The sequence below is a fragment of the Colias croceus genome, chromosome 4 (assembly GCF_905220415.1).
Source record: "Colias croceus chromosome 4, ilColCroc2.1".
In the NCBI taxonomy this organism is placed as follows: Eukaryota; Metazoa; Arthropoda; class Insecta; order Lepidoptera; family Pieridae; genus Colias; species Colias croceus.
In genome coordinates this window covers 10,612,748-10,635,363 of record NC_059540.1, presented here as the reverse complement: position 1 = coordinate 10,635,363, position 22,616 = coordinate 10,612,748, and the positions used below count along the sequence as shown (strand labels likewise).

General features: G+C 34.1%; 2 protein-coding genes and 1 long non-coding RNA gene across 3 annotated transcripts; 1 reads left to right on the top strand and 2 right to left on the bottom strand.

Moving 5' to 3' along the window:
- Positions 1-3,023: 3,023 nt before the first annotated feature.
- On the bottom strand, positions 3,024-4,256 carry LOC123691481. The gene is made up of 2 exons (XR_006751407.1): positions 3,873-4,256; positions 3,024-3,307 (listed from the first exon to the last, which is right to left on the bottom strand). It is a non-coding gene; the product is annotated as an uncharacterized LOC123691481 (long non-coding RNA).
- A 10,174-nt stretch (positions 4,257-14,430) lies between these two features.
- Positions 14,431-18,258, top strand: LOC123691448 (rabenosyn-5). Its single transcript, XM_045635849.1, has 6 exons — positions 14,431-14,945; positions 15,282-15,429; positions 16,480-16,697; positions 17,061-17,255; positions 17,590-17,844; positions 18,114-18,258. The coding sequence occupies exons 1-6, from the start codon at positions 14,523-14,525 to the stop codon at positions 18,186-18,188; spliced, it is 1,314 nt and encodes a 437-aa protein (XP_045491805.1). The 5' UTR covers positions 14,431-14,522; the 3' UTR covers positions 18,189-18,258.
- Positions 18,259-18,405: 147 nt separating this feature from the next.
- LOC123691410 (dynein axonemal intermediate chain 4) lies at positions 18,406-21,279 on the bottom strand. The gene is made up of 2 exons (XM_045635788.1): positions 21,256-21,279; positions 18,406-20,572 (listed from the first exon to the last, which is right to left on the bottom strand). The coding sequence occupies exons 1-2, from the start codon at positions 21,277-21,279 to the stop codon at positions 18,410-18,412; spliced, it is 2,187 nt and encodes a 728-aa protein (XP_045491744.1). The 3' UTR covers positions 18,406-18,409.
- Positions 21,280-22,616: the final 1,337 nt, after the last annotated feature.

The following is a 22,616-nucleotide window of genomic DNA, read 5'->3' as shown; positions in this document are numbered from 1 at the left end:
TATTTTAGTATAACATCCCTAGGTATATTAGCTGTTTTGTTTCTCTTTGCTCAGAAATTCCAAATTCGAAAACATTCAGCTATTCCACAACAGATGGCGTTGGTTTTCAATACATATAACTTTGAACCTCTACAAATAAAGATAAGGTTGAAATTTGTGTCACTCTAAATTAATGACATTAACCTGATGCTATGCTCTAAGGGATGTCAGCCTTGTTATCGATAATTCACAAATAAATATATTTTTGTGCATTTTTTTTTTCTTTCTATTATATGAGTATAGGATAATGTGTCACATTTTGGAGTATGTTTATTACTACTAAGTACGTCTTTTTATATTATTATATTTAAATAAAAAACGGAATAGAATAGTATAAATCTATATTTACAAAACAAACAGAAAATATGCATTATTTTAAATCTTGGAACTGCCGTAGGTTTGATGTATCGGTGGCCTTTGTTAGACTGCTTATTGCTGTTCGGCATCCAGTTAACTCGTCACGTTGCATTTATTATCCATTTCTCTTTTAAATTAGGCTCTTTCGAAAATCTATAAATAAATAGGACAAATGAAAGCTAAGGAAAAATAGAATAAAATTTAATATTTAAAATGTTTGTCTTTTCTAAAGTATCGATACTGTCGATATGCGCCACATGCATCACTAATCCGACATTCGTTTGTTTATTTCAATAATATTCCAGAAAGTCTTGTTTGCTGTTCAATCTATATTAGTGCTTATTTCTTATGGATTAAGGTTCATTTTGACTTAATATTTTTATAAATTTTTGACAAATTACGACAAGCGAAATGTAACATAAAATATATTTAAAACATCGAGATATATGTACTACGTACTAGAGAGGCGATCGTTACTACACTCTCTTTAACACGAGCTAGAGGCAAGAATCACAAGTCTCTTTAGTCTGTGCCGGACGCTTGCCGCGTCAACACGTGTTATTGCTCTGTTCAAAATGCCTTCGTGTGTGCTAAGATATTTTTTTAACAGTTCCCATAATACAAACAAATCCCGAGGAGTGACTTTTCACCAGTAAGTTTCCTTATTATGAGTAAGTCATGCATTTTACTAATATTGTTATCATTTTTCGAAAAAATCACCACGCGTTCTGCGTTTCGCGCCATTTTTCATAGACTAACAGCACAGACGTGACACTATCGATGAGTGTTAAAAAAATGTAACTGGATTTTTTAACTATGAATATACAATATATACTAGGAAAGATTACCGTGGTGTAGTACCTAAATATTTATACTTTTACCCGACTACGCAAAGTAAAACGGTAGGTTATATTAAGTAATATTTATTTATTTACCTATTTTTATTTATTAAAAAAAGGTTCATCAACAGTTGTTCCAATAGGATTTATAAATTATTATGCACAACAATTACAAATAAACACAACATTCACAGAAACTAATACAGTAAAAGTTCCTTAATCGCGCTTCCTTTATTCGCGTTTTCACTATTCGCGGATTAAAAAAATGCGACCCAATTTCTATATTCGAATGTAAAAATTTTTTTTATTCGCGGATTTAATAAGTACATACATAATAATAAAATTATTCCAATAGGTATCTTACCCAATATCCTTGTCAAATGGACTAATAAGAAAGTAAAATAGATCTTATTACAAGTTTGCCTAAAGTACATAATATTATGTTCTTAAATGATATCGCCGTGAGATTTTATTCAACCCCCTCCCCCATCCTCGATCTCACGTGAGCTTTTTCAAAATGTGAGTTTCTTATACGTAAACGCCATCAACATTGAATCATCGTATCCATTTAATTAGGGCTATTATAAACTCAACAATACTCCAAAATTCGATTACATCATGAAGCAAAAACTGATAAAACTATTGATTACTACACAAAACGACAAAAGCTTACTAAATTGATATTATTTAAAGAAAATTAAAATACATAGTTTAATATAAAATCCTCTTTTTATTAATTCCCTAGTATCAGTACCACCAGATAGTACCGAGTAAACAGATTGCACAATGTGTCGCATCTGCGCGCATTGCTTAATCTTTGAACATGAAGCCACGCCTCGCTCGTTCCACACGTACCCCACTACATCGGCCGCGCGCAATGTTTTTGTTTGGAATAACCTCTCTAGTACGTAGTACATATATCTCGATGATTTAAAATAAATTAAAATAAGACTTACCGATGGTATGAAATGCCTCGATTCCTGATATTATTTCGTCTGCTATCATTTTTCCACTCTAATACCGAACAACACGCTCTAAATAATGAATAAATATGGAAATAAGGTTTGACAGTTGACAACCGACTCGAATATTTTTCTGCGCACAACTGAGAGCGAGTTAGGTGATCTTACCTTACTAGTGACACGTGGGCCACGCCCACATCGCACTTCTATTATGTTCTTGGGCATTTTCACAAAAATGTACCCCCTCCTTGAAAAATATATTTTTTTTGATAGTATTATATTTTAAACTTTTTTTGGTCTCTTTAAAACGGAAATTCAATATACTTCAAGAAAACATATAATATGATGGGTTTAAAATGAGAAAACTGTAAAAATAATAGGACACAATGGAAAGTCTCGCAATTTTATATCAGTTGTGTGACTATATTCAGTAGCTGGAAAAACAGTGCAAAATATAAGAATTTTTAGATATTGTTTATTTATTAACTTAAAATCGTTATTTTGTATATTTTAAACACTCACTATTCCCAACTTTTGGATCTAAGCTAATTAAAAAAAACAATAGTATATTCAGTATTGTGACTCTGGTACTTTAACTGTCATTATTATCTTTACGTTTCTAATGTTAGATACTTTTTTAGATAAAAGCCAACAAATATTACACTTATGTATTATTCTCCATTAAAGAGACTGATTTGAAGGGCATTAAATGTAAAATCTACTGAAATATTTAAAAAATTCAGCTCCGTAATATAGGGACAGTCACACAACCGAATACCCAAAAAGGGAAAGGGTGCGTTTACATGGCGAAAAAAAAGTACGCAGGCACACATAATAAATATAATTATAAACTTAACTTAACTTCAAACTAAATTATCACAATCAGTTCGGGCTTAAGCCATCACATTATTATTATTTATCTAAAGGGTAAATTACTATCAAGATTCAAGAATAAGAAGTCTCTTTTATGTTTTATATTGGCACTAATCAAATTAATCAGTCGATAATCAGTCTTCGTGATTCGTTTATAATATTAACCTTAAATAATCTCAATCACCATATTGGATAAAAAATCTTGTTTCAGTGGACGCTGCAAACACGAAGGTTAATCTGTAAATAAATAAAACCAATGAAAAATATCGTGAAAAAAATTAATTTTTGTTCCCATATTATCTTTAGTACATACTTATACAAGGCACATTGTCTAGATTCTTAGTTCTGCTGGCTTATTTTGTTTCTTTTTCTGCATAATGCTTCTTTTTTTTCTTCAAAAAAAAATTTTACTTCCTCATGCAAAATGATCAATCAGCTGTTGCGATTTGTATGAGGAAATAATTTTTATTTTTGAAATCTACTTTTTGCCGTAGTTTCCTACTCAGTCAAAAATGTCTTGGAAAAATATTTTTATAGCTCAAGAAAATCGCCATGTAAACATTGCTTTATGTGTTCAGGCATGTTGTGACTTTTCGTTCAGCGTATATGTGACCGCCCAAATAGTCACACAGCGGAAGTCACATTTGATAATCCTCTAGTAATAAAAACGGTTTAAAATATAACCACAACACTTATATTCATCAAAACTTTTGATCAACTTACATATAAAAACATTTAAAACAAAATTAACTAAATACTACAAGATAAATAGATAGAAATAAGCCAAAATATGGTCACATACCTGAATGAAGAATTTGGTCCCTGCGGCTTGCAAACACGCGTGCACTCCTTCTAAGCAGTTTTTTGACCCTGAGGGCTTCTAACCTGATAAGTTGCATAGCAGTAGCTATGGTGTTGACAGTAATGCAAAAATATTTGAACCACAGTAATTTTCTTTTTAGAAAATCGGTGACACAACTGAATGTTCCGGGAAGGACAATTTTTTTGATTTTATTTTTTATTTTTTTATCTTTTATTTTGTTATATAAGGTTATTATATTTTAACTATTATCACAGTAACTTATTATCCTGGACCAAATAAAACCTTAAAAGATGGTACCTTTCTTACAAAAAAGTTAAGAAATAATTTAATAAACGCGTAAAAGTAAGCAGGGGACAGCGTAAAATTACCCTCTTTTCAATTGTTATTTATGATTAACTTAGCTTTATTTTAGATTTTGTCATAGTTTTTGTTAAAAAAACAAAATATTGTATACGTATAATCACTTTGATAACATATATAAATAATTCTGGCAACTACTTCATTATATAGAATTTAATGAATTCGAGGGACAGTTGAAAATCAGGGGGGTATACATTTTTGTGAAAATGCCCTCTTACTGTTCTGTGCATTTTATTCCCTTAATTCGGGAATTTTATGAAATTCAAAACAGCGCCATCTATTAGAATCTGACAGTAATTACAGTGTAATTAGTTTTTCCTAGTCATCGCTAGATGGCATAGATTTAAAATATATTTAATCTAATATTGATGTAGATGGCGCTAATAGTTTGTAAATTGATGTAAATTTTATATATATATATACGGCAATATTTTAATACTTATCAAAAAGTTTAACTATACATTTTTAATTATTGCTCTATAGTGTTAGAATTATATTCCATGAATCATATAATATTGAAATTGAATACAGCGCCATCTATTAGACAGAGGCTGTAGTTATTACGAACTAAGATTCTTCTATTTACCACTAGATGTCTCTGATACAAAGTATATTTTAACTAATATATAAAATGTACACAGAACAGTAAAAACAAAATTTATGTAGATATGAAGTTGGGCATTTTCAGAAAAATGTATTGGTATTCTAGTTTGACATGGGTCTCCAACACTGGTCCCCGCACTTTTTTTTTAACCGACTTCAAAAAAAGGAGGAGGTTATCAATTTGGCCGGTATATTTTCATCCACGTTATTCTAATACCTAGTATATTATTATTAGTCTGTGCTAATACTGTATTTCGTTGAATCTAAGTTTGTTATTATTTTAAAAAGATCTTAAATGCAACGTAGCGCATACACAATGCAAATTTTTTGAAATGTACATTCATATAATAAAATTGCAAATTAAACAATAAAACGGCAATTAAATGGCGAACAAACGTTATTTATTGAAGAACAAACGATACGTACTAAATGTTTAGAAATTAATTAATCGAAAAAAATATTAATAATTTTGAGGGGGAGGGGGGGCAACTAAACAGTATATTTTTATTTTATAAAAATTGTACAGTAAAAAAAATAAAAAATTGCGTGGACTCACAGAACAGTAACAGATAGGGAGGCGAGGTAGCTAAATGGCGTAATTAAACGGCGCCGTCGAGACTTATCAAAATCGATAGATAAAATAATTTCGAAAAGAAAAGCTTCTATGGTAAAAACCATTTTAGCGGTGGGTTTGGCATGTATGGATTTTCAAAAATGTAAAAAAAAATAGTTACTTGGGCATTCTCGAGCGCGTCAGATATTCATACTACGTATGCCCCAAGTGCCTCTGATAACAACGGTATACTAATCTGCCGGTTTGCGTGGTGGGGCTAGGCATATTAATTCGTCAAAAATGCACAAAAAAAAAATTTACTCGAGCGCGTCAGATTTTCGGAAGGGGTGTTAAGTAGGCCCCAAGGAAGCTCCCCTTAAAAAAACTGACGATTTCGGCGTGACGATAAGTTACGATGAATTTTTGAAAATGCAGAAAAAAAAAGTCCTTTTGAAATACTCGAGCGCGTCAGATTTTCATAGGGGAGGTTTATCTCGGTCTCCTGAAAGCATATTTTCTTAATCTGACAAAAATGTTGGTGGGTTCTCTTAATCTGACCGAAAAAGGTTTGAGAGTTTCTTTTTTTTAATCATCGTTATTTCATATCAATTTTTCTTAACACCCTCAGTTTTCGAGATATACTCAAAAAACTGGGAGTTTGAGTTTTTGACTTGAAGCATCATATGCTTCAAGTCAAAAAGTTTTAACATTGGACAAAAATGTAAAGAGACCTTTTTTGTGTAAAATAAAATTACCTTTTTTGTTTATTCAAACTTTTTTTTGTAAAATGTATCGTTCGCGACGTATATACTGCAACGCGTTTTTCGGAAGACGAAATGGCTCCTCCAGACTTCCGGTCACGCGGAAACCGGCAGATTTTGTATTTTTAGTAAGTTTTAGATTATATTCTTCAAAATAAAAATAAAAACAATCGCGCTCGAGAATGCCGGATTAACGTTTTTTTTTTTACAAGTTCGCGACCCTATAACTTGGCGGCGTCAAGGACTTATCGTCAGATTAGTTAAATTTAGTCTTAAAACACTAAAATCAACCCCCAATATCTTAATCTGATGCGCTCGAGTATTTCAGACTATCGATTTTTTTTTACTAATCTGATCGTCTATCCTGGGCGCGTGTCACTACTTAAAGAGCTAAATAGTTAACAAGGTTGTTCTATTAGGTCTAAGGTATCTCTCATATCTTAAACTGCCACGCTCGAGTATTACAGAAAATTCCCCTCTTCGCCTCCCTATCTAAGAAGTGCTATAATGTCATCATTAGTATGAAAACCAGTGTCGCCAAACCCACACATTTAAACCGATAGTTATACAGTACACTACAAGTAAACTATGCCTTTGATTGGACAGCTTAATTTGAGTAAAAACTGACTTAGGTTATAAATTCAGCATTTCAATATGTACCCTAACGAACCAAGTTACGGTTTATTTTAGTATAACATCCCTAGGTATATTAGCTGTTTTGTTTCTTTCCCATTCCCATAATTCAAAGCTACTTTGGAAGAATTTGAAAAAATATGTACTGCCCAATTTTCGCGACAGTTCTGATATACCTGATCATTTACGGGATCCAGATGCATTAAATTCCCATTTTCTTAATATCCCAGCTCCAAATACGACTCATAAACCTACCTTAGACTACTTTAACAATCATAAATTCACAACGGTATATTTTTCTTTAAAACCTGTCGACGAGGAAACCGTGGGGAAGTTAATACTTGCGATAAAATCGAATGCGCAAGGCCACGATAAAATATCGAGGGATATGATTTTGCTTACACTGCCAACCACATTGAAAGCCATGACCGCTATTCTAAATCGATCACTTGAAACTTTAATTTTTCCATCTGCTTGGAAGATAGCTTTAGTCCGACCACTACCTAAAACCAATAACCCTTCAGAATTTAAAGACCTAAGGCCAATTAGTTTGCTTCCATATTTTTCAAAATTACTGGAAAGAATCGTGTACAATCAAATAGTTGTTTATTGTGAAGAGAATAATATCTTACCAAAGTACCAATCAGGTTTCCGGAAGAGCCATAGCACCTGCTCGGCCTTGCTGAATGTTGTAGACGATCTCTTATCTAATGAAGATATGGGCAGCGCGTCTTTGCTCGCACTGTTGGACTTTTCGAGAGCTTTTGACTCGATCAATCTTGAACTCATGATCAGTAAGCTTCGCTTTTATGGATTTGATGACGGCGCTTGCAAATGGTTTGATAGTTACTTGCGAGACCGTGTACAGAGGGTAATTCTGAACAACAATGATGGCTCTTCTAGCGTCTCTTCGGAGCTCCTGTTGACACGTGGTGTTCCTCAGGGCTCGATACTGGGCCCCCTTTTGTTCATAATTTACTCGGCAGACATTACGCGGTGCCTTATCAACTCCAGCTACCATCTATATGCGGACGACCTGCAAATATACTCTCGAATAAAACACGATAACGTCGCAGCGACTATGTCTGGTTTCTCAGCGGATTTGAGTCGTATTGCAACCTGGGCATCTAACAACTCTCTGCTATTAAACCCTGTCAAGTCCAAGTATATGTTTATCGGGACAAAGGGGCAGGTTCATAAAGCAAAAAATCTGAATTTGTCAATATCCATTGATGGGTTCCCGATTCTAGAAGTGGAAGAGGCTCGTAATTTGGGAGTGATCTTTGACAGTAATCTCAAATTCGAAAGCCATATTCTTGAAATTGTTAAAGGTTGCTTTTATCGTCTAAAAGTGATGTATAAGTTGCGTCCCTTTATTAATACGGATCTCCGACTTATGTTGTGCGAGTCCCTTGTCCTCTCTAGACTCAATTACTGCATTAACGTATTCGGGTCTTGTCTACTGGAACGGTCACGGAGGCTTTTGCAAAGAGTTCAGAACGCCTGTGCCAGATTCTGCTTTAACATTCCTGCCAGGTCCCACATAACACCTTTTCTGAACTCTTCAAAGATGCTCAACATGAGAAATAGGCACAAGTTTTTCATAGCATGCTTCTTGTTTGATCTTCTCAAAACTAAACGCCCGTTATCTGTTTGAGAAGCTAGTCTGGCGTAAGGACACAAGCCGGAATCCTATAAGACCCAATGTTGATGTGCTCTCAGTGCCGAAGCATCGTAGCATGGCTTTTCGTGGTTGCTTTAAATACTGTGCCACAAAATGTTGGAATAATATACCGCCGCCTCTGCGTCAAGTTCGTTCCAAAATTACTTTTAAACAACAGTTAAAACGTCTACTTTTGGCAGAACAGTAGAGTAACAGCATAGTATTTGAAGCACCAATAAACTAAACTAATAAACTGATCAAATTATTATTTAAATTCATTTTTATTTATTTATTTATTTATTATCTATTATTTTGTATTATTTATCTGTTTATTATCTATATTATTATGTTATTATAATATTATTTTTCTCTTTATATTTATTTTTTCTCCTCTTTCGAGGGTAAAATTAAAACCAATACACGGGCCTGAGCCAAGTGCATTGGTTTACACGATACTTAAGTAGATGTGGGTGTATTGCTAAGAAATTTTCTTGTGAGACGACAGGTATTAAGAATGACTGCTTTTTGTATAAGTGAAAGTGTAGATAACGGCATTTGGAGTATTTTCAGATTTGAAATGAGTGACTTTGGGGTGACACCGGTTGTAGATATTACAATGGGGATGATGTTAACAGTGTGTACTTGCCATTGTCGTTTAATTTCAGTAGCGAGCTCAATATATTTTGACATTTTTTCAGTGTATGTGTTAAGAAGATTGTGTGTGTTACATACTGCTATATCAATTAGTTATACTGTGTTTTTAGTTTTGTCAAATACTGTTATGTCCGGCCTGTTAAAATGTATAGTCTTATCTGTAATGATTGTTCTATCCCAGTAAATTTTAATAGAGTCATTTTCGAGGATTGTGTTAGGCTTATATTTGTAGTAGGCGATTTTTTTGGAAACAAAGGAATGTTTGTGAGCTAAATTTTGATGTATGATCGCTGCCACCTGATCGTGTCTATGTTTGTAGTCCGTTTGTACTATGGATTTGCAAGCACCGGTGATATGTTGGATAGTTTCCGAGCTACTATGACATCTTCTGCACAAATCAGTTGGCAAGTTAGGAATGCGGATGATATGTTTTTGATAATTGCGGGTATCTATGACTTGATCCTGAATGGCGATCATGAAAGCTTCAGTCTCCGGGAACAGTTCGCCACGCTTCAGCCATTCGTTCGATGCATCTCTATCCACGTGTTGTTGACCAAGGTCGGCATGATGTCTCCCATGTAGAGATTTCTGTGACCACAAATTCAGTTTCTGTTGTTTATTGTATAATTTGGGCTGAAAGTTTTTATTACTTAAATTAAGCGGGGTTAGTTTAGTGTCTATTTCTGTAACGTATTTATGTAATTGTGAACGTTCTGACATGATTTGAAAGTATGTTCTTAGTTTTACTATTAGATTATTGTGCAAATTCTGAATGTCAATTAAACCGCGCCCTCCATCGCAGCGTGGCAATGTATGCATGTCCTAGGATGGTGTTTTCTGTGTGCTGTCATGTGTGTGTTGATTATACGTTGTAATTTTAATAAATCTGTTTGGGACCAATTTATAATCCCAAAAGAGTAGGTAAGAACTGGTATCGCGTAGGAGTTTATAGCTTTAACCGTGTTGCGTGAATGTAGTTGTGTTCGTAATATTTGGTTAAGTCTTACTTTAAATTTTTTGTCAATCATTTACCCCCAGCACCATACCATCGGAATTATACGACATATTGATTTGAGACACAATGAAGACCCAAAAAGTCAGAATTTTTACCATCAACAAAATATTATTGCTGCAGAATTACAGCCATTACATGAGGTGCGAGATGAATCTTCCCTACTTCTCAGTAGTTCTTCATCATGTTACTTACCAGAAAAACCACCCAATGTTTGAAAATTTAAATATTACAAATTAAAAAACTGGCAGAAAATGGATATAATATATGCCAAAGAATCCAAAAAAGCGATTTAAATTTCCTGTTCGTTTTGGTACTTCAGGCATGGTATACGACTTCTTTGCATACGATGAAGCAAACACATTTCAATCTTTACAATATAAGAAATGGGAAGAGGACTTTCTTGGTGTATTAGATAAGTTCTCAGGCTATGTAATACTATTTCTATTCCAATTCTTAGCATATTCTTAGCCTGTGATTTTTAGTAGTGTCGTTTTTTAAAATCCATTATTTTTAACGACATCGTTAAAGTTTTAACCAACATTTTAAGACAGATGTTTGAAAAGCATATTCTAGATCGTCCATAATTATAATTTGATAATAATTTTGAATTACAGAGTTGAAAAAGTGCATTGTATTCATATACCACGGTTGCAGGAATAATTGGCAATGTCCGTTTTATGTGACATAGTGAAAACAATAGAAAAAATTATTTTTTTTAATTATTTTTTTCATTTTCCTCTTTTCTATCCTAATTCCAATACATCCTCCAAATTTGGACATTATAAACACAAGTTATCTAGGGGTGACAATTTAAGGGTTAAGGTGACTTATAATTTGAGAGAGTTTTCGTGATGGCTTTTGCTTTGGTATGTATGGTCTTGTTTCTGGGTTAACATTCTTAAAGCGTTCTATTGCATTATTAAATTCAGTTTCAATTTTACTATATAAGTGACTATCGTGTGAAATATTTGGGATAGATGTATCGATGTGTGATTGAATTCCTGAATCTTGGCGTGTAAGTGTGTTTAAAGTGTCTATTACTTCTTCATTTAAACTAAAATTAGTATCGTCAGTTATTGCCGGTTGTATGTTGCACGATAGGTTAGTATTTGATTCCAATAAATTTTGTTCAACCTCTTTTCTAAGTTCACAGATTTTATGTGCAAATAACTTATTTCTAAATATAATTCGTCTTTGATCTGCAATTCTTTGTTCTGAGATGTGTGACAAATGTGGTAGTTTTTCTATAAACATGGCATGTAACTTACTTCGGTAGGCTGTCAAATCGGATTCTAATTCAGTTACGGTTAAGTAGCTTCTGATAATTTCTTCATTCATTTCGTCTGTCCACTTCATTCTTGTATTTTGTGTGGAATTAATGGATGTTTGTTGTGTGGATTTATTTGTGTTGTGGGGTGTTGTATAACTGTTCTGTGTAGTTTGTATTTGTTTTGTAACTTCATTATAAATTTGATCTAGTGTTTCTTGTGGTAGTAGCTTATTTCGTAAAATCGCTCTTTTTTGATCGCCTATTCTTTGTCGAGTGGCCTGCATGTTTGGGTATTTACTATTAAATTGTAGATGAAGAGATTCCAGGTAGTTATTCATTTGTGTAGTCTCACATTTAGTTATTATAAGGTATGTGCGCCATATGAATCGGTTCATATCTTCAGTCCATTTTTTTCGCGCACGTATTTGGCCAACAGTGGGTGCAGGGTCGATGGCTAATGCCTCCTGCACAACAGTTGTTGTCCTTGTAGAATATAAGGAATAATCGGAAGAGGGGGAGGAAGTAGAGGAACGAAAGAGAGTATGAGTAGAGGATGGTGATGGGGCATTGGAAAAAAGGGAATGCTCAGATGATGCAATGGATGATGGTGATGATGATCGGTCGGCTGTCGTCCATTGTTCGAGGGGAACCCGCCTGCTCAGTCCCCCGTCGCCAACGGTTCGCATGCTGTCACATCCAGCGTTGGCTCCAGATGTGCCCCGACGACCCCCGGGCAGCGGCCGCAAATTATATCTTTTATTTGTACTATCCATATTTTTCTCCATAAAATGGGTGTGTCTAACTTAACGTCAACGTTTGGGATCGTTGGTTTAGGTAGGTGTGATAATTATTAGGTGGAAAGATGTTTAGACCACAATATCCTGTTCCCAGTACCCGTAAGCCCCCCCACCACGACAAGGTGATCCCATGGGGGGGTAATATTATTATTATTATATTTATCTGTTTACTATCTATATTATGATTATTATATAGCAGTGGAAAGTCGAAAGCACACCCTCAAATCGGTCTTGACAGAATACCAGCGCTGTAGTCGCAGCTTGCTGCGACTATGGCAGAAAGCTGAGTCAAGACCCTTTTCTGGAAATGCAGTGCACACACAGTACGGAATTCTCAGCGAACATGATGTCTAATTTTATGTCTAATTTTATGTATCGTACTTTCTTTCTTGTTCTATTTTGTGTTTTCTTCTTGTGTGTGTACCTTTTTCTAGGAATAAATGTTTTTTCTTTCTTTCTTTCTTTCTTTCTTTCTCTTTGCTCAGAAATTCCAAATTCGAAAACATTCAGCTATTCCACAACAGATGGCGTTGGTTTTCAATACATATAACTTTGAACCTCTACACATAAAGATAAGGTTGAAATTTGTGTCACTCTAAATTAATGACATTAACTTGACATTAACCTGATGCTATGCTCTAAGGGATGTCAGCCTTGTTATCGATAATTCACAAATAAATATATTTTTGTGCATTTTTTTTTCTTTCTATTATATGAGTATAGGATAATGTGTCACATTTTGGAGTATGTTTATTACTACTAAGTACGTCTTTTCGTATTATTATATTTAAATAAAAAACGGAATAGAATAGTATAAATCTATATTTACAAAACAAACAGAAAATATGCATTATTTAAATCTTGGAACGGCCGTATAGTTCAGGATACATCGCCCATTTTTGCAAGTGACTACTATCAAGCTAATTTTCCGTTTGTAGCTTTATTTTGATGAGACGCCCAATAATTTCGTGTACGAAACCCTCAATTGTGGTAGCTAACAGAGATAACAAGGATAAAAATTTTTGATTTGATGGTTCTCAAATATTTATTACTAACTGATTTTTTTTTTGTTCAATCTCAAGATAATTACCTAAATTATTCGAAAAAATATTTGTCCTACAAAATCTATGGTTTGTTCAAAGAGTCCCCCTTTCCAAAGTGTATCGATAACGAGGTCATCATAAATGATTACTAACAAGCTGATTTTTTTGTTTTCACTTAGTTAATGTTTATATAATTCAACAGACATATTGTCCTACAAATTGCGTAATAAATATTTGAGAACCATCAAATCAAAAAAAATTATCCTTGTTATCTCTGTTAGCTAACACAATCGAGAGTTTCGTACACGAAATTATTCGGTGTCTCATCAAAATAAAGCTACAAACGGAAAATCAGCTTGATAGTAGTCACTTGCAAAAATGGGCGATGTATCCTGAACTAGTAGGTTTGATGTATCGGTGGCCTTTGTTAGACTGCTTATTGCTGTTCGGCATCCAGTTAACTCGTCACGTTGCATTTATTATCCATTTCTCTTTTAAATTAGGCTCTTTCGAAAATCTATAAATAAATAGGACAAATGAAAGCTAAGGAAAAATAGAATAAAATTTAATATTTAAAATGTTTGTCTTTTCTAAAGTATCGATACTGTCGATATGCGCCACATGCATCACTAATCCGACATTCGTTTGTTTATTTCAATAATATTCCAGAAAGTCTTGTTTGCTGTTCAATCTATATTAGTTCTTATTTCTTATGAATTAAGGTTCATTTTGACTTAATATTTTTATAAATTTTTGACAAATTACGACAAGCGAAGTTGTAACATAAAATATATTTAAAATAAATTAAAATAAGACTTACCGATGGTATGAAATGCCTCGATTGCTGATATTATTTCGTCTGCTATCATTTTTCCACTCTAATACCGAACAACACGCTCTAAATAATGAATAAATATGGAAATAAGGTTTGACAGTTGACAACCGACTCGAATATTTTTCTGCGCACAACTGAGAGCGAGTTAGGTGATCTTACCTTACTAGTGACACGTGGGCCACGCCCACATCGCACTTCTATTATGTTCTTACTGTTCTGTGCGTGGACTACACTAAGTTTATTGAGCTCATCCCGCGTAGGTAGTAAAATATCGATAAAATAAAACCGGTTATAGGACAAACCTATACGTCAAAACAAATGTTCGTTCATTTATGACAGCAGACAGTTGACAGATTAAATTAAATTTTCATTTTTCAGTAGCGAAGAAAATAATTTTTGATATAAAGTTTCCTTTGCAATGTGAAAAAATAAATACTAAAGAATGGCTACAGCAAACGATGATGAGATTCTGGAAGGATTTCTCTGTCCAATTTGTAAAGCTGATCTAAAATCAGCAACACAATTAACTAGCCACTTTGAAAGTCAACATGAAGAGGAGCAGGATCTCTTACGGTCTCTGAAGGATATATTTGGTAAAGCGAAGAAGATAATTTTGAACGCTGATGAGAATGACTTGAAGGAGACGTTTGACCGCGCGTTAAAGCTGACTACCCAAGATTTTGTCTTCCTTGACGACGAACAAACAGTAGGTGTGTCCCGAAGCTCTAGTGATTACTTCCGAGCCGTCCGTTCAGCAAGACTGGAGCGATATGCCACAGAAACTAACAAATTGTTGATTAGACTCGACAAATTAATCTGTAATATGCCAAATGAAGCTAGCCAAAGGAAACAACATGAACAGGAAGTGAGTAATTTAAGTTTGCCATTATCTAGAGATTATACAAAAAAATCAAGGAAACAATCTTATTAATGCATGTGTTTCTTCTTTTGATGTAGTATCCATTTTACTTGTTGTTGCTGTTTTCATAGTTTGTGTATATGTAAGACATTATTAAAATCCATAAGCATCTCATATTGCCTCATTAATGTTTATTCCTACTTTCAATCTCATCATCAATATTAAAACATGTCATAAAAATGATATCTATCTGTATCTTCTACTCTGCTAACAATCTTATATACATCCTCGACTCTTTATACGCATGTTAAACCCTCATACATGTATTTAAATAATTAAAAGGTTGTGCCCTGGCTGGATGGATCATCAGTCAAGCTATGTCCAAATTGTGCCAAGTCATTCAGTCTCACGAGAAGGAAACACCACTGTCGCCTCTGTGGTTCCATACTATGCCATGATTGCTCTCTATTTCTGGATCTAAATATAGCTAGTAAGTGATAAATACAATATTTTAAAAATAAATTACTCTACACTGTCATAGTACTTATAATATTGGAGTTTCACAATGTCATGAAACTATACAGGCTGAATATACATTCTATAAGTGAAAACAATCCACTAGTTTCAATGATAACAATGTTTACGGTAAGGTCTGGTATATTTTGTGCAATTTAAGCTACTATTAGCTTTATAAATAAAAATAAAAACACTAGGCTATATGTACAATTTTTCTTTTCAATACAGTTCATATACTTTAGAATTTAGATTATATATCATAGGATAACTTACCATCACTAATATCTCAGTTTTAAATAGAACTAGAAATAGTATTTAAATAGAAACATAAACAAAGTCTACTTAAAGGCATACTTAGTTTAAAATTATATGAAGCATATACATAGTCTATTTTTAGTAATAACAAAGTAACATTGTGGTATTATAATAGGATTTATTTATTATTCATAGAGAATATACAAAAATAGTTTCCTTATATAGTCCAAAGGAATTCTTATAAATTTATCAAAAATGAAAAAACAAGCTAGATTCTACTTTATATTGTGCATTAATTATTTTGCAAAAACTACACTCATTACTATCAGGCATGTAAAAAAATATAACCAAACAAAAGATACTCTTTTGAAAGTAAATAGAAAGAATTCTATGATTGCTTAAAAACAGACACATTAATGCCAGACTTGGTAGCATTAGATAGTTTGATTGGCCGCCTCCTCGGTACAGTGGTTGACGCGTGAGCGTAGAACCGAGGGGTCCTGGGTTTGATTCACGGTGGAGACGCAGAAAAAAAATGTCTCGGTCTGGTAGGATATAGAAGGCTAATCACCTACTTGTCCCTAAAGAAAATCGATCAGTGAAACAGATGTATGCATAATGCATCTGCCCCTTACCCCACTACGGGGACATGGGACTTCACTTTCACTTTTTTTGGTAGCATTAAAAACAAAAAATATTGTGTTCAAGCGTACAAAAAAAAATCTATTTTAAAAGTACACACAGATCATAATATATTTCTTAATTCCAGGAGCGATAATAGACCCATCAGCTCCTCAACCATCGAATCCAAGTCAAGAAGTAACAGAGAAGAATGGGCTGCGCCTCTGTGAACATTGCTACAATTTGATAGAACTACGGAAGCAAGTGCAGGAGAGTCGTAACGCTAAAACCGTGTTAATGACGGCATATGAGCAAATGAGGAGCCTGATGGACCAGGCTGGGCCAGCTGTGGCCATGTATGAAAAGGTGTTTGTAAAATATGATTAGAATTGTTATGCTTTCGTTAGTGCTTCTTTGTAAATACAACATGAGAAAATTTGAAAAAAAAAAACCCAAATCCACACATTCATAGCCCATAATTTAAATTAAATGCTATTTTCTTTATTTTGTAGCATTTCAAATTCTTTTTACAAATATAAAAGTACCTGTCTTCTTATTGATCTTTTGTTTTAAAGAGTGATTAAAACTTAAAAGATTAAATTATATTGTAACATGCAATGATAACACCATAATTTAAATACAAAACAACAAACATTTCATTCAGATTATTTCATAAAACTTAGATTTTGCTGGATATATAATAATTATTTTTTTATACTATAATTTTAGATGTGTCAAAGCCTTTTCGACGGTGAGACAACATATAACCTACAAGATGTGAATGCAATGCGCGGTAAAATTGGTAAATTAGCGGAAGGGATAGATCTGCTCAGCAAGCAGATAGTTGGCTTTCCCGTGCAGCCTGGCACTAGACAGGCTCGACTGCAAAACTCGGTTCGACAAGCAGCTGCACATTATATTAAGGTAAAGATTTCTTAGTTAATTCTTGGTTATGTGGTTAGTGTCAATAGAATCAAGGCATCTTTGCTTCAATCATAATATATCGAAATTAAAAAAAAGCCTTGTTTCAGAATTAGTAAAAAAGTTTTGTTGTTTAACAAATTATTCTATTTAAACACTGAATCAAATGGTATGGGTTCAATCCTGCCATGTGATCGAATTTTTTCTATATTTATAAAGCGTTTGAATGCTTTAAAACTAAAAACATCAAATTGAACAATTAATCCCGTCATAGACAACAACTATTTAATTAATAAAATATAAATTTTGCCTAGTCTATTAAATCATTATCTTACAGGAGGAACTGCTATCCTTACGTAAACTACCCACCGAGGAACAAATAGAGGAGGTACGTAAAGAGCGATACGCGAGGGCCCAAAAGCAAGTGGAAATGGAGAGGAGAAGGGTGGAAAGGGAAAGGGAAGGGAAGGAAATGGAACGAGCTAGTACCAGCAATAACATGGAGCATGACGATGACAACCCTATATTGGAACAGATGAATATTATTAGGGAGTATATTAGAGAAGCACGGAAGGAGCTGAGGTTTGAAGAGGTGGGTAGTTTCAGATTTTGTTTAAAATTGTTTCTAAGAACTGTTTTTTATACTGTCAAATGTAGGCAGTGGTTCGTTTCAGAACGTAAATTTAGACATAAAAAATTTAGAAATGCGTAATAAGTTGGATGAGTGTAAAATTTCATAATTTTTCAATCATTTTCAATTTTTCATTCATATCAATCATATCCTTTTTAGTTCATTTAATACTTATCGGCTGCGATATTTTTATTTGGAAGTCTCTTATAAGTATAATTGTTTGTTTTCAGGTGGCCATATTGGAAACAAATCTCAAAGAACTTAAGAAGGAATATCAGCTACAAATGCTCTCAAACAAGTCCTAGTCAACATTTGTTATTTAAATCTTTAATTGTCTATGTATAAGTTCACTTTTTATTATTCCAAGAATACAAGACTTAGTATTGTAATATTTATATATAAGTAAATGTAAAATATTCTAATATATATATATTATAACATAATTTTCGTTTTTTTTTTCACATACGTATAATCTCTCCATAATCATCACCATAATTTAAATTCTCAATGATTAATTATTTCGTCATCACTTTGAATATTTCTCCTTAAATTTTTCCAACTTGTCGAGTTGTTTCAATAACTGTGGTCGAGTACATAAGGCTTTCTTTATCGCTTCATCTAATAATTGCCGTTGATAGAAAGGCGGTATGGGAGTATCTTCTAAATGGAATGTATGTACTCGGCCTAATGTATCTCCTACAAAAACATTATCACCCGATGGAGAAAACTTAATGTACATTAGAGACACCTGAGGTGGAAACGTGTATTCGGCACACGGCATATGAGTTTTACGGCGCAAATCCCAAATTGATAATACATTACCGCTTGCTGATATTAAAATAGTCGAATTTATCGGACAGAAAGCTATGTCGAACACTGCACTCGGACAGTTCAAAGTCATTATAACATCGTCCATTCCTTCTATCCATAACCTAATTGCGTTATCCGCGCCACACGAAACCAGCAATGAATTCATGAATGGTGAATATTCCATACTATAAACTGGACCAGAATGAGCTCTGTAGACGTCCATGTGCTGGTTTAAATAATGCGTCGAACATTTGTGAATGCAACCTTCGTCAGTTCCTACGAGATAAACGTGATCGACTGTAGGATGCCACTTCATACAAAGCGCGGCTGGGTATCTTGTTATCGGAATGTCTGTTTTCAAACATTGCTTCGGCGTTTCTAGCCCCTTCATTTGACCTTCAACTGTGGATATTCGCATCATCGGTGTGCATATGAAATCATGCGTCTTTGTGCTCGTGAATTTATTTATCCTCCCATCTTGGCAAGTTGTCATTAAATATTGATTGTCTCTATCTATGTTTCGCCAACTCAACGCCCAAATAGGCTCGAAACATGGGTTAGTATCCCGCTTGCTTTTCGCTATCGTTTTAATGGGATATGATGTTATATCCAATATTAAGACATCGCCGTTAGCAAAGCCACATGCTAACCAATTGGGATTTTTATCAGAAAAAGCTACTGACGTAAGAGGATCTGGGAAATGGTACAATCTTTCAGGTTTACAGGGATTCTTAGTGCACCAAATGCACACCAAGCCGGAGAATCGTTCTGCATATGCGTACTTTCCATGACCAACTGCTAAAATATTATTATTCTTAGGATTAAAGGAAATGCTTGTGATTGGTCTGTTAGCAGTCTCTTCACATTCTAATGTCCAAAGCGGCTTCATCGAATAAACATAAACTAAGTCGAGTGAAAGAGGGTCTATTGTAACCAGTCCTCTAAACTTCTTCTGCTGATCAGAATATTCTAACGTAGAGAGAACGCGTTCTGTCAACAGTACAGCATCCAGAAATTCTGGGCTTGTTGCTATATCATCAAATGTTTTCCCCTTTTTCTCTGAAACATTTTCAACTTTCTTTGTTTTCTTGCGCAGTAGCGTTGGAGCAGCAGATTGATACATTACCATCTCATCGGGTTCTTCAGGTGCTTTAACATTTGCGAGTTTTGAATAAGTGTCGTGCATATCCCACATAGAAGCAAAAACTATGGCATTTTTCTTCTGTGGTCTCGTAGCTAACGTGTGGCGAGTCTGGCTAACATATTCCTTTGTTTGAGTTTCCTCTACCACCATTTTCCTATTTCTACCTTTTCCTACTGTTATGTACTGGTAAAATTCATTTTCCTCTTCGACTTTTGCTCCTTCAGGGGTTGATTTCTCATATGAGAAACAGGGCAGTTCAAACATAAACACAGTTTCTGTTTCTTTGAGAACAATAAATATTTCTGGTGGGTAAGACATGATTGGATATTCTTTTGGTAAATAAAAAGCAGATGGTGCTCTATCTAAGTCGACGTCAGGAACGAAGCCCTCTTCAGTATTCTGTGTGTGGTCGATATGAATGTCGTCAAGGGAGATTGTGGTGGCGTAAACTTTCATGCCCATATCGGCTGCTGATTTCGACTTGGCTTTTAGAGCAAGGTCGCTCCTAGCACGTGGTTTGCTCTCAAAAGCCGCATGTGAAAAGGTGTCGAACATTGTCACGTAATCAGGGTCAATTATATCATCTGGGGTCATATCTAAGCCGTCCTCAAATACATTGTGAGCTTGCCTTTTTTCCATAAACGAAAATGTGGCTCTACTTACTTTCGATAATGATTCTGCGATACTTAATTTAGAAGGTTCAGTTGTTGCAGTGGAACTTGGTTCCGTTGACTCCTGAGTCGATTCTTGAGCCGACTCTTCGTTGGACATTTTGATGAATAATAATTTCCTAAATTAACGCTAAACTAAACGAATTATTGCAATATAGTTAGTATGTTTAAAAACACTTCAAATATGAAGCAATCAGTTTTGACACAAGTTTTAAAAAAGTATTTATTTTCGCCTGACATCAAAATTCATTTCAATGAGTGTTCAATACCTAACGTTGTAATTTTATCTCAACGATTTTGAATGTCGATACGCTATTAATTATTTAAGATATATTTAGTTTCTTACTGTTATTTTAGGTACACACTATGTATATCCACAAACTAAATTAAAATTAAATCTATTTGAATAATTGTGACTACATAAAACGAGATCATCAGAAAGCTCTAAATCATCGTCTATTTTAAGTTTTGTTTCATATTAATTTATATTGTTTATACAAAGCTTATTATGCAGATCAATCACAATAATCTTAGCATAAATTGTGTGCCCGGTCAAGAGTACTCTAGCATATCGCACTGGTGTCGTCGTGCTTTGTGAAGCGCGCTTCCGCCCACACGCTTGGCCTGTAATGGAGGCAAATCGTAATCACTCCTTATAAGTACCTATGGTGTTTAATAAAAAATGCCGTTGAACTTTAAATTTTCCGTAGGTATGTTATTGATAATTGATATTGAATATTGATTTGCAACTAGCATGATATTAACCGCCATTTAACCGCATATCATAATAAACATCAACTCTATAGTCTCTATCTTTGTAGTTTATTGTTTCTTTGAATATTATTACATCATAATATAATATGTTACTTGTTTTTAATTGATTTTAAAGACTCGTGTTGTAATGTTTTTTGTGCGATTAATGGCTATTACACATCATAAGGCGCTGCCCTGAGTAAGCATTTCATTCCACTCACACACACACGCCGCGCTACAGCTGCAGCCCGACGCCATACGCGCATCATTACGAACGGGCCTCGGCCGGTAGTGTCGGTACACAGGCCTTCATGCATACATGCGTACGTTTTTGGTTTGGGAATAAGAATTTGCGATTTACACAAAATCTATTGATTGGACTAAAAAAATAATACAGTATTATCTTAGTAAGTATGTTGTTTGTAGAATTATTTGCCGAAAAAACAGAATGATTGCATGTAGTTTAGTATGGTTTTTAAGCAACAAAAGATTTTTTTTAGAGGTACCTTTGTGATTTTTTTCTATCGAGTAAAATAAGTTGTATAGTGTTTTCAACACACTATCTAGCTAGTTTATCTCCTGAAGAATATCATATATTTATCTGAGATTTTTTACTGCAGTTAATCATATACTTTAAAGCATTATAATTTAGCAGCAAACTCGCGTTTTGCTCTACTAGTCACCTTAATAAATTTCTGCTCTATCTTTATAGAGTTTACTAGGTTTCCGCCCGCGGCTTCGCTCGCGCAATCAAAGAAAAACCCGCATAGTTCCCGTTCCCGTGGGATTTCCGAGATAAAACCTATCCTATGTGTTGATCAAAGTTACCCTCTATAATATGTGTGTCCTATAAATTTCATAGTAATCATTTCTACTGAACTACTACTACTTACAAAAAAACGAAATACTATTATTTGCGTGAAAGAGTAACAAGCATCCATCCAATTCCAGCCTCACAATCATTCGCATTTATAATATAAGTTGAAATATAAGTAAGGATGTTGTGCGTATGTAGCCAGTTGGTATAAATCAATTATCACTTTATGAAAAACGTGAATAACAAGATTACTCATTTTCAAACGTTTATTTAGACTTGATATCCCCTCGCTTTTAAATCTCAAAATGATAAACGAGCAAAAAGATACAAATCCGAATAAGGGAGCATCCTTTGTTGATCCTAAGTTCGTAATGAGTACTTTCTGAGTAAGCCAAGTCCCTTTTTGAGACTCTGGGTGTTTGTCGTATTTGTGAATCCTTCAAGTCCCTTGATCCTGAGTTAGTAATGAGTAATTTGTGAGTAAGCCCTCAAGTTTATCCACCCGGCTGGCGCAACAAAGCGTGACGTTTGGCAGCCA

What these genes read in the sequence shown, in the direction of transcription:
- LOC123691410 (XM_045635788.1), bottom strand. Translation starts at nt 21,279, where the DNA reads ATGGCGGTTAATATCATGCTAGTT. An exon ending in CGGTTAATATCATGCTAGTT is followed by an intron (nt 20,573 to 21,255) that starts GCAAATCAATAT and finishes GAATCGACTCAG; the next exon opens with GAGTCAACGGAACCAAGTTC.
- LOC123691448 (XM_045635849.1), top strand. Translation starts at nt 14,523, where the DNA reads ATGGCTACAGCAAACGATGATGAGATTCTGGAAGGATTTCTCTGTCCA. An exon ending in GGAAACAACATGAACAGGAA is followed by an intron (nt 14,946 to 15,281) that starts GTGAGTAATTTA and finishes AATAATTAAAAG; the next exon opens with GTTGTGCCCTGGCTGGATGG. An exon ending in AGGAGCTGAGGTTTGAAGAG is followed by an intron (nt 17,845 to 18,113) that starts GTGGGTAGTTTC and finishes GTTTGTTTTCAG; the next exon opens with GTGGCCATATTGGAAACAAA.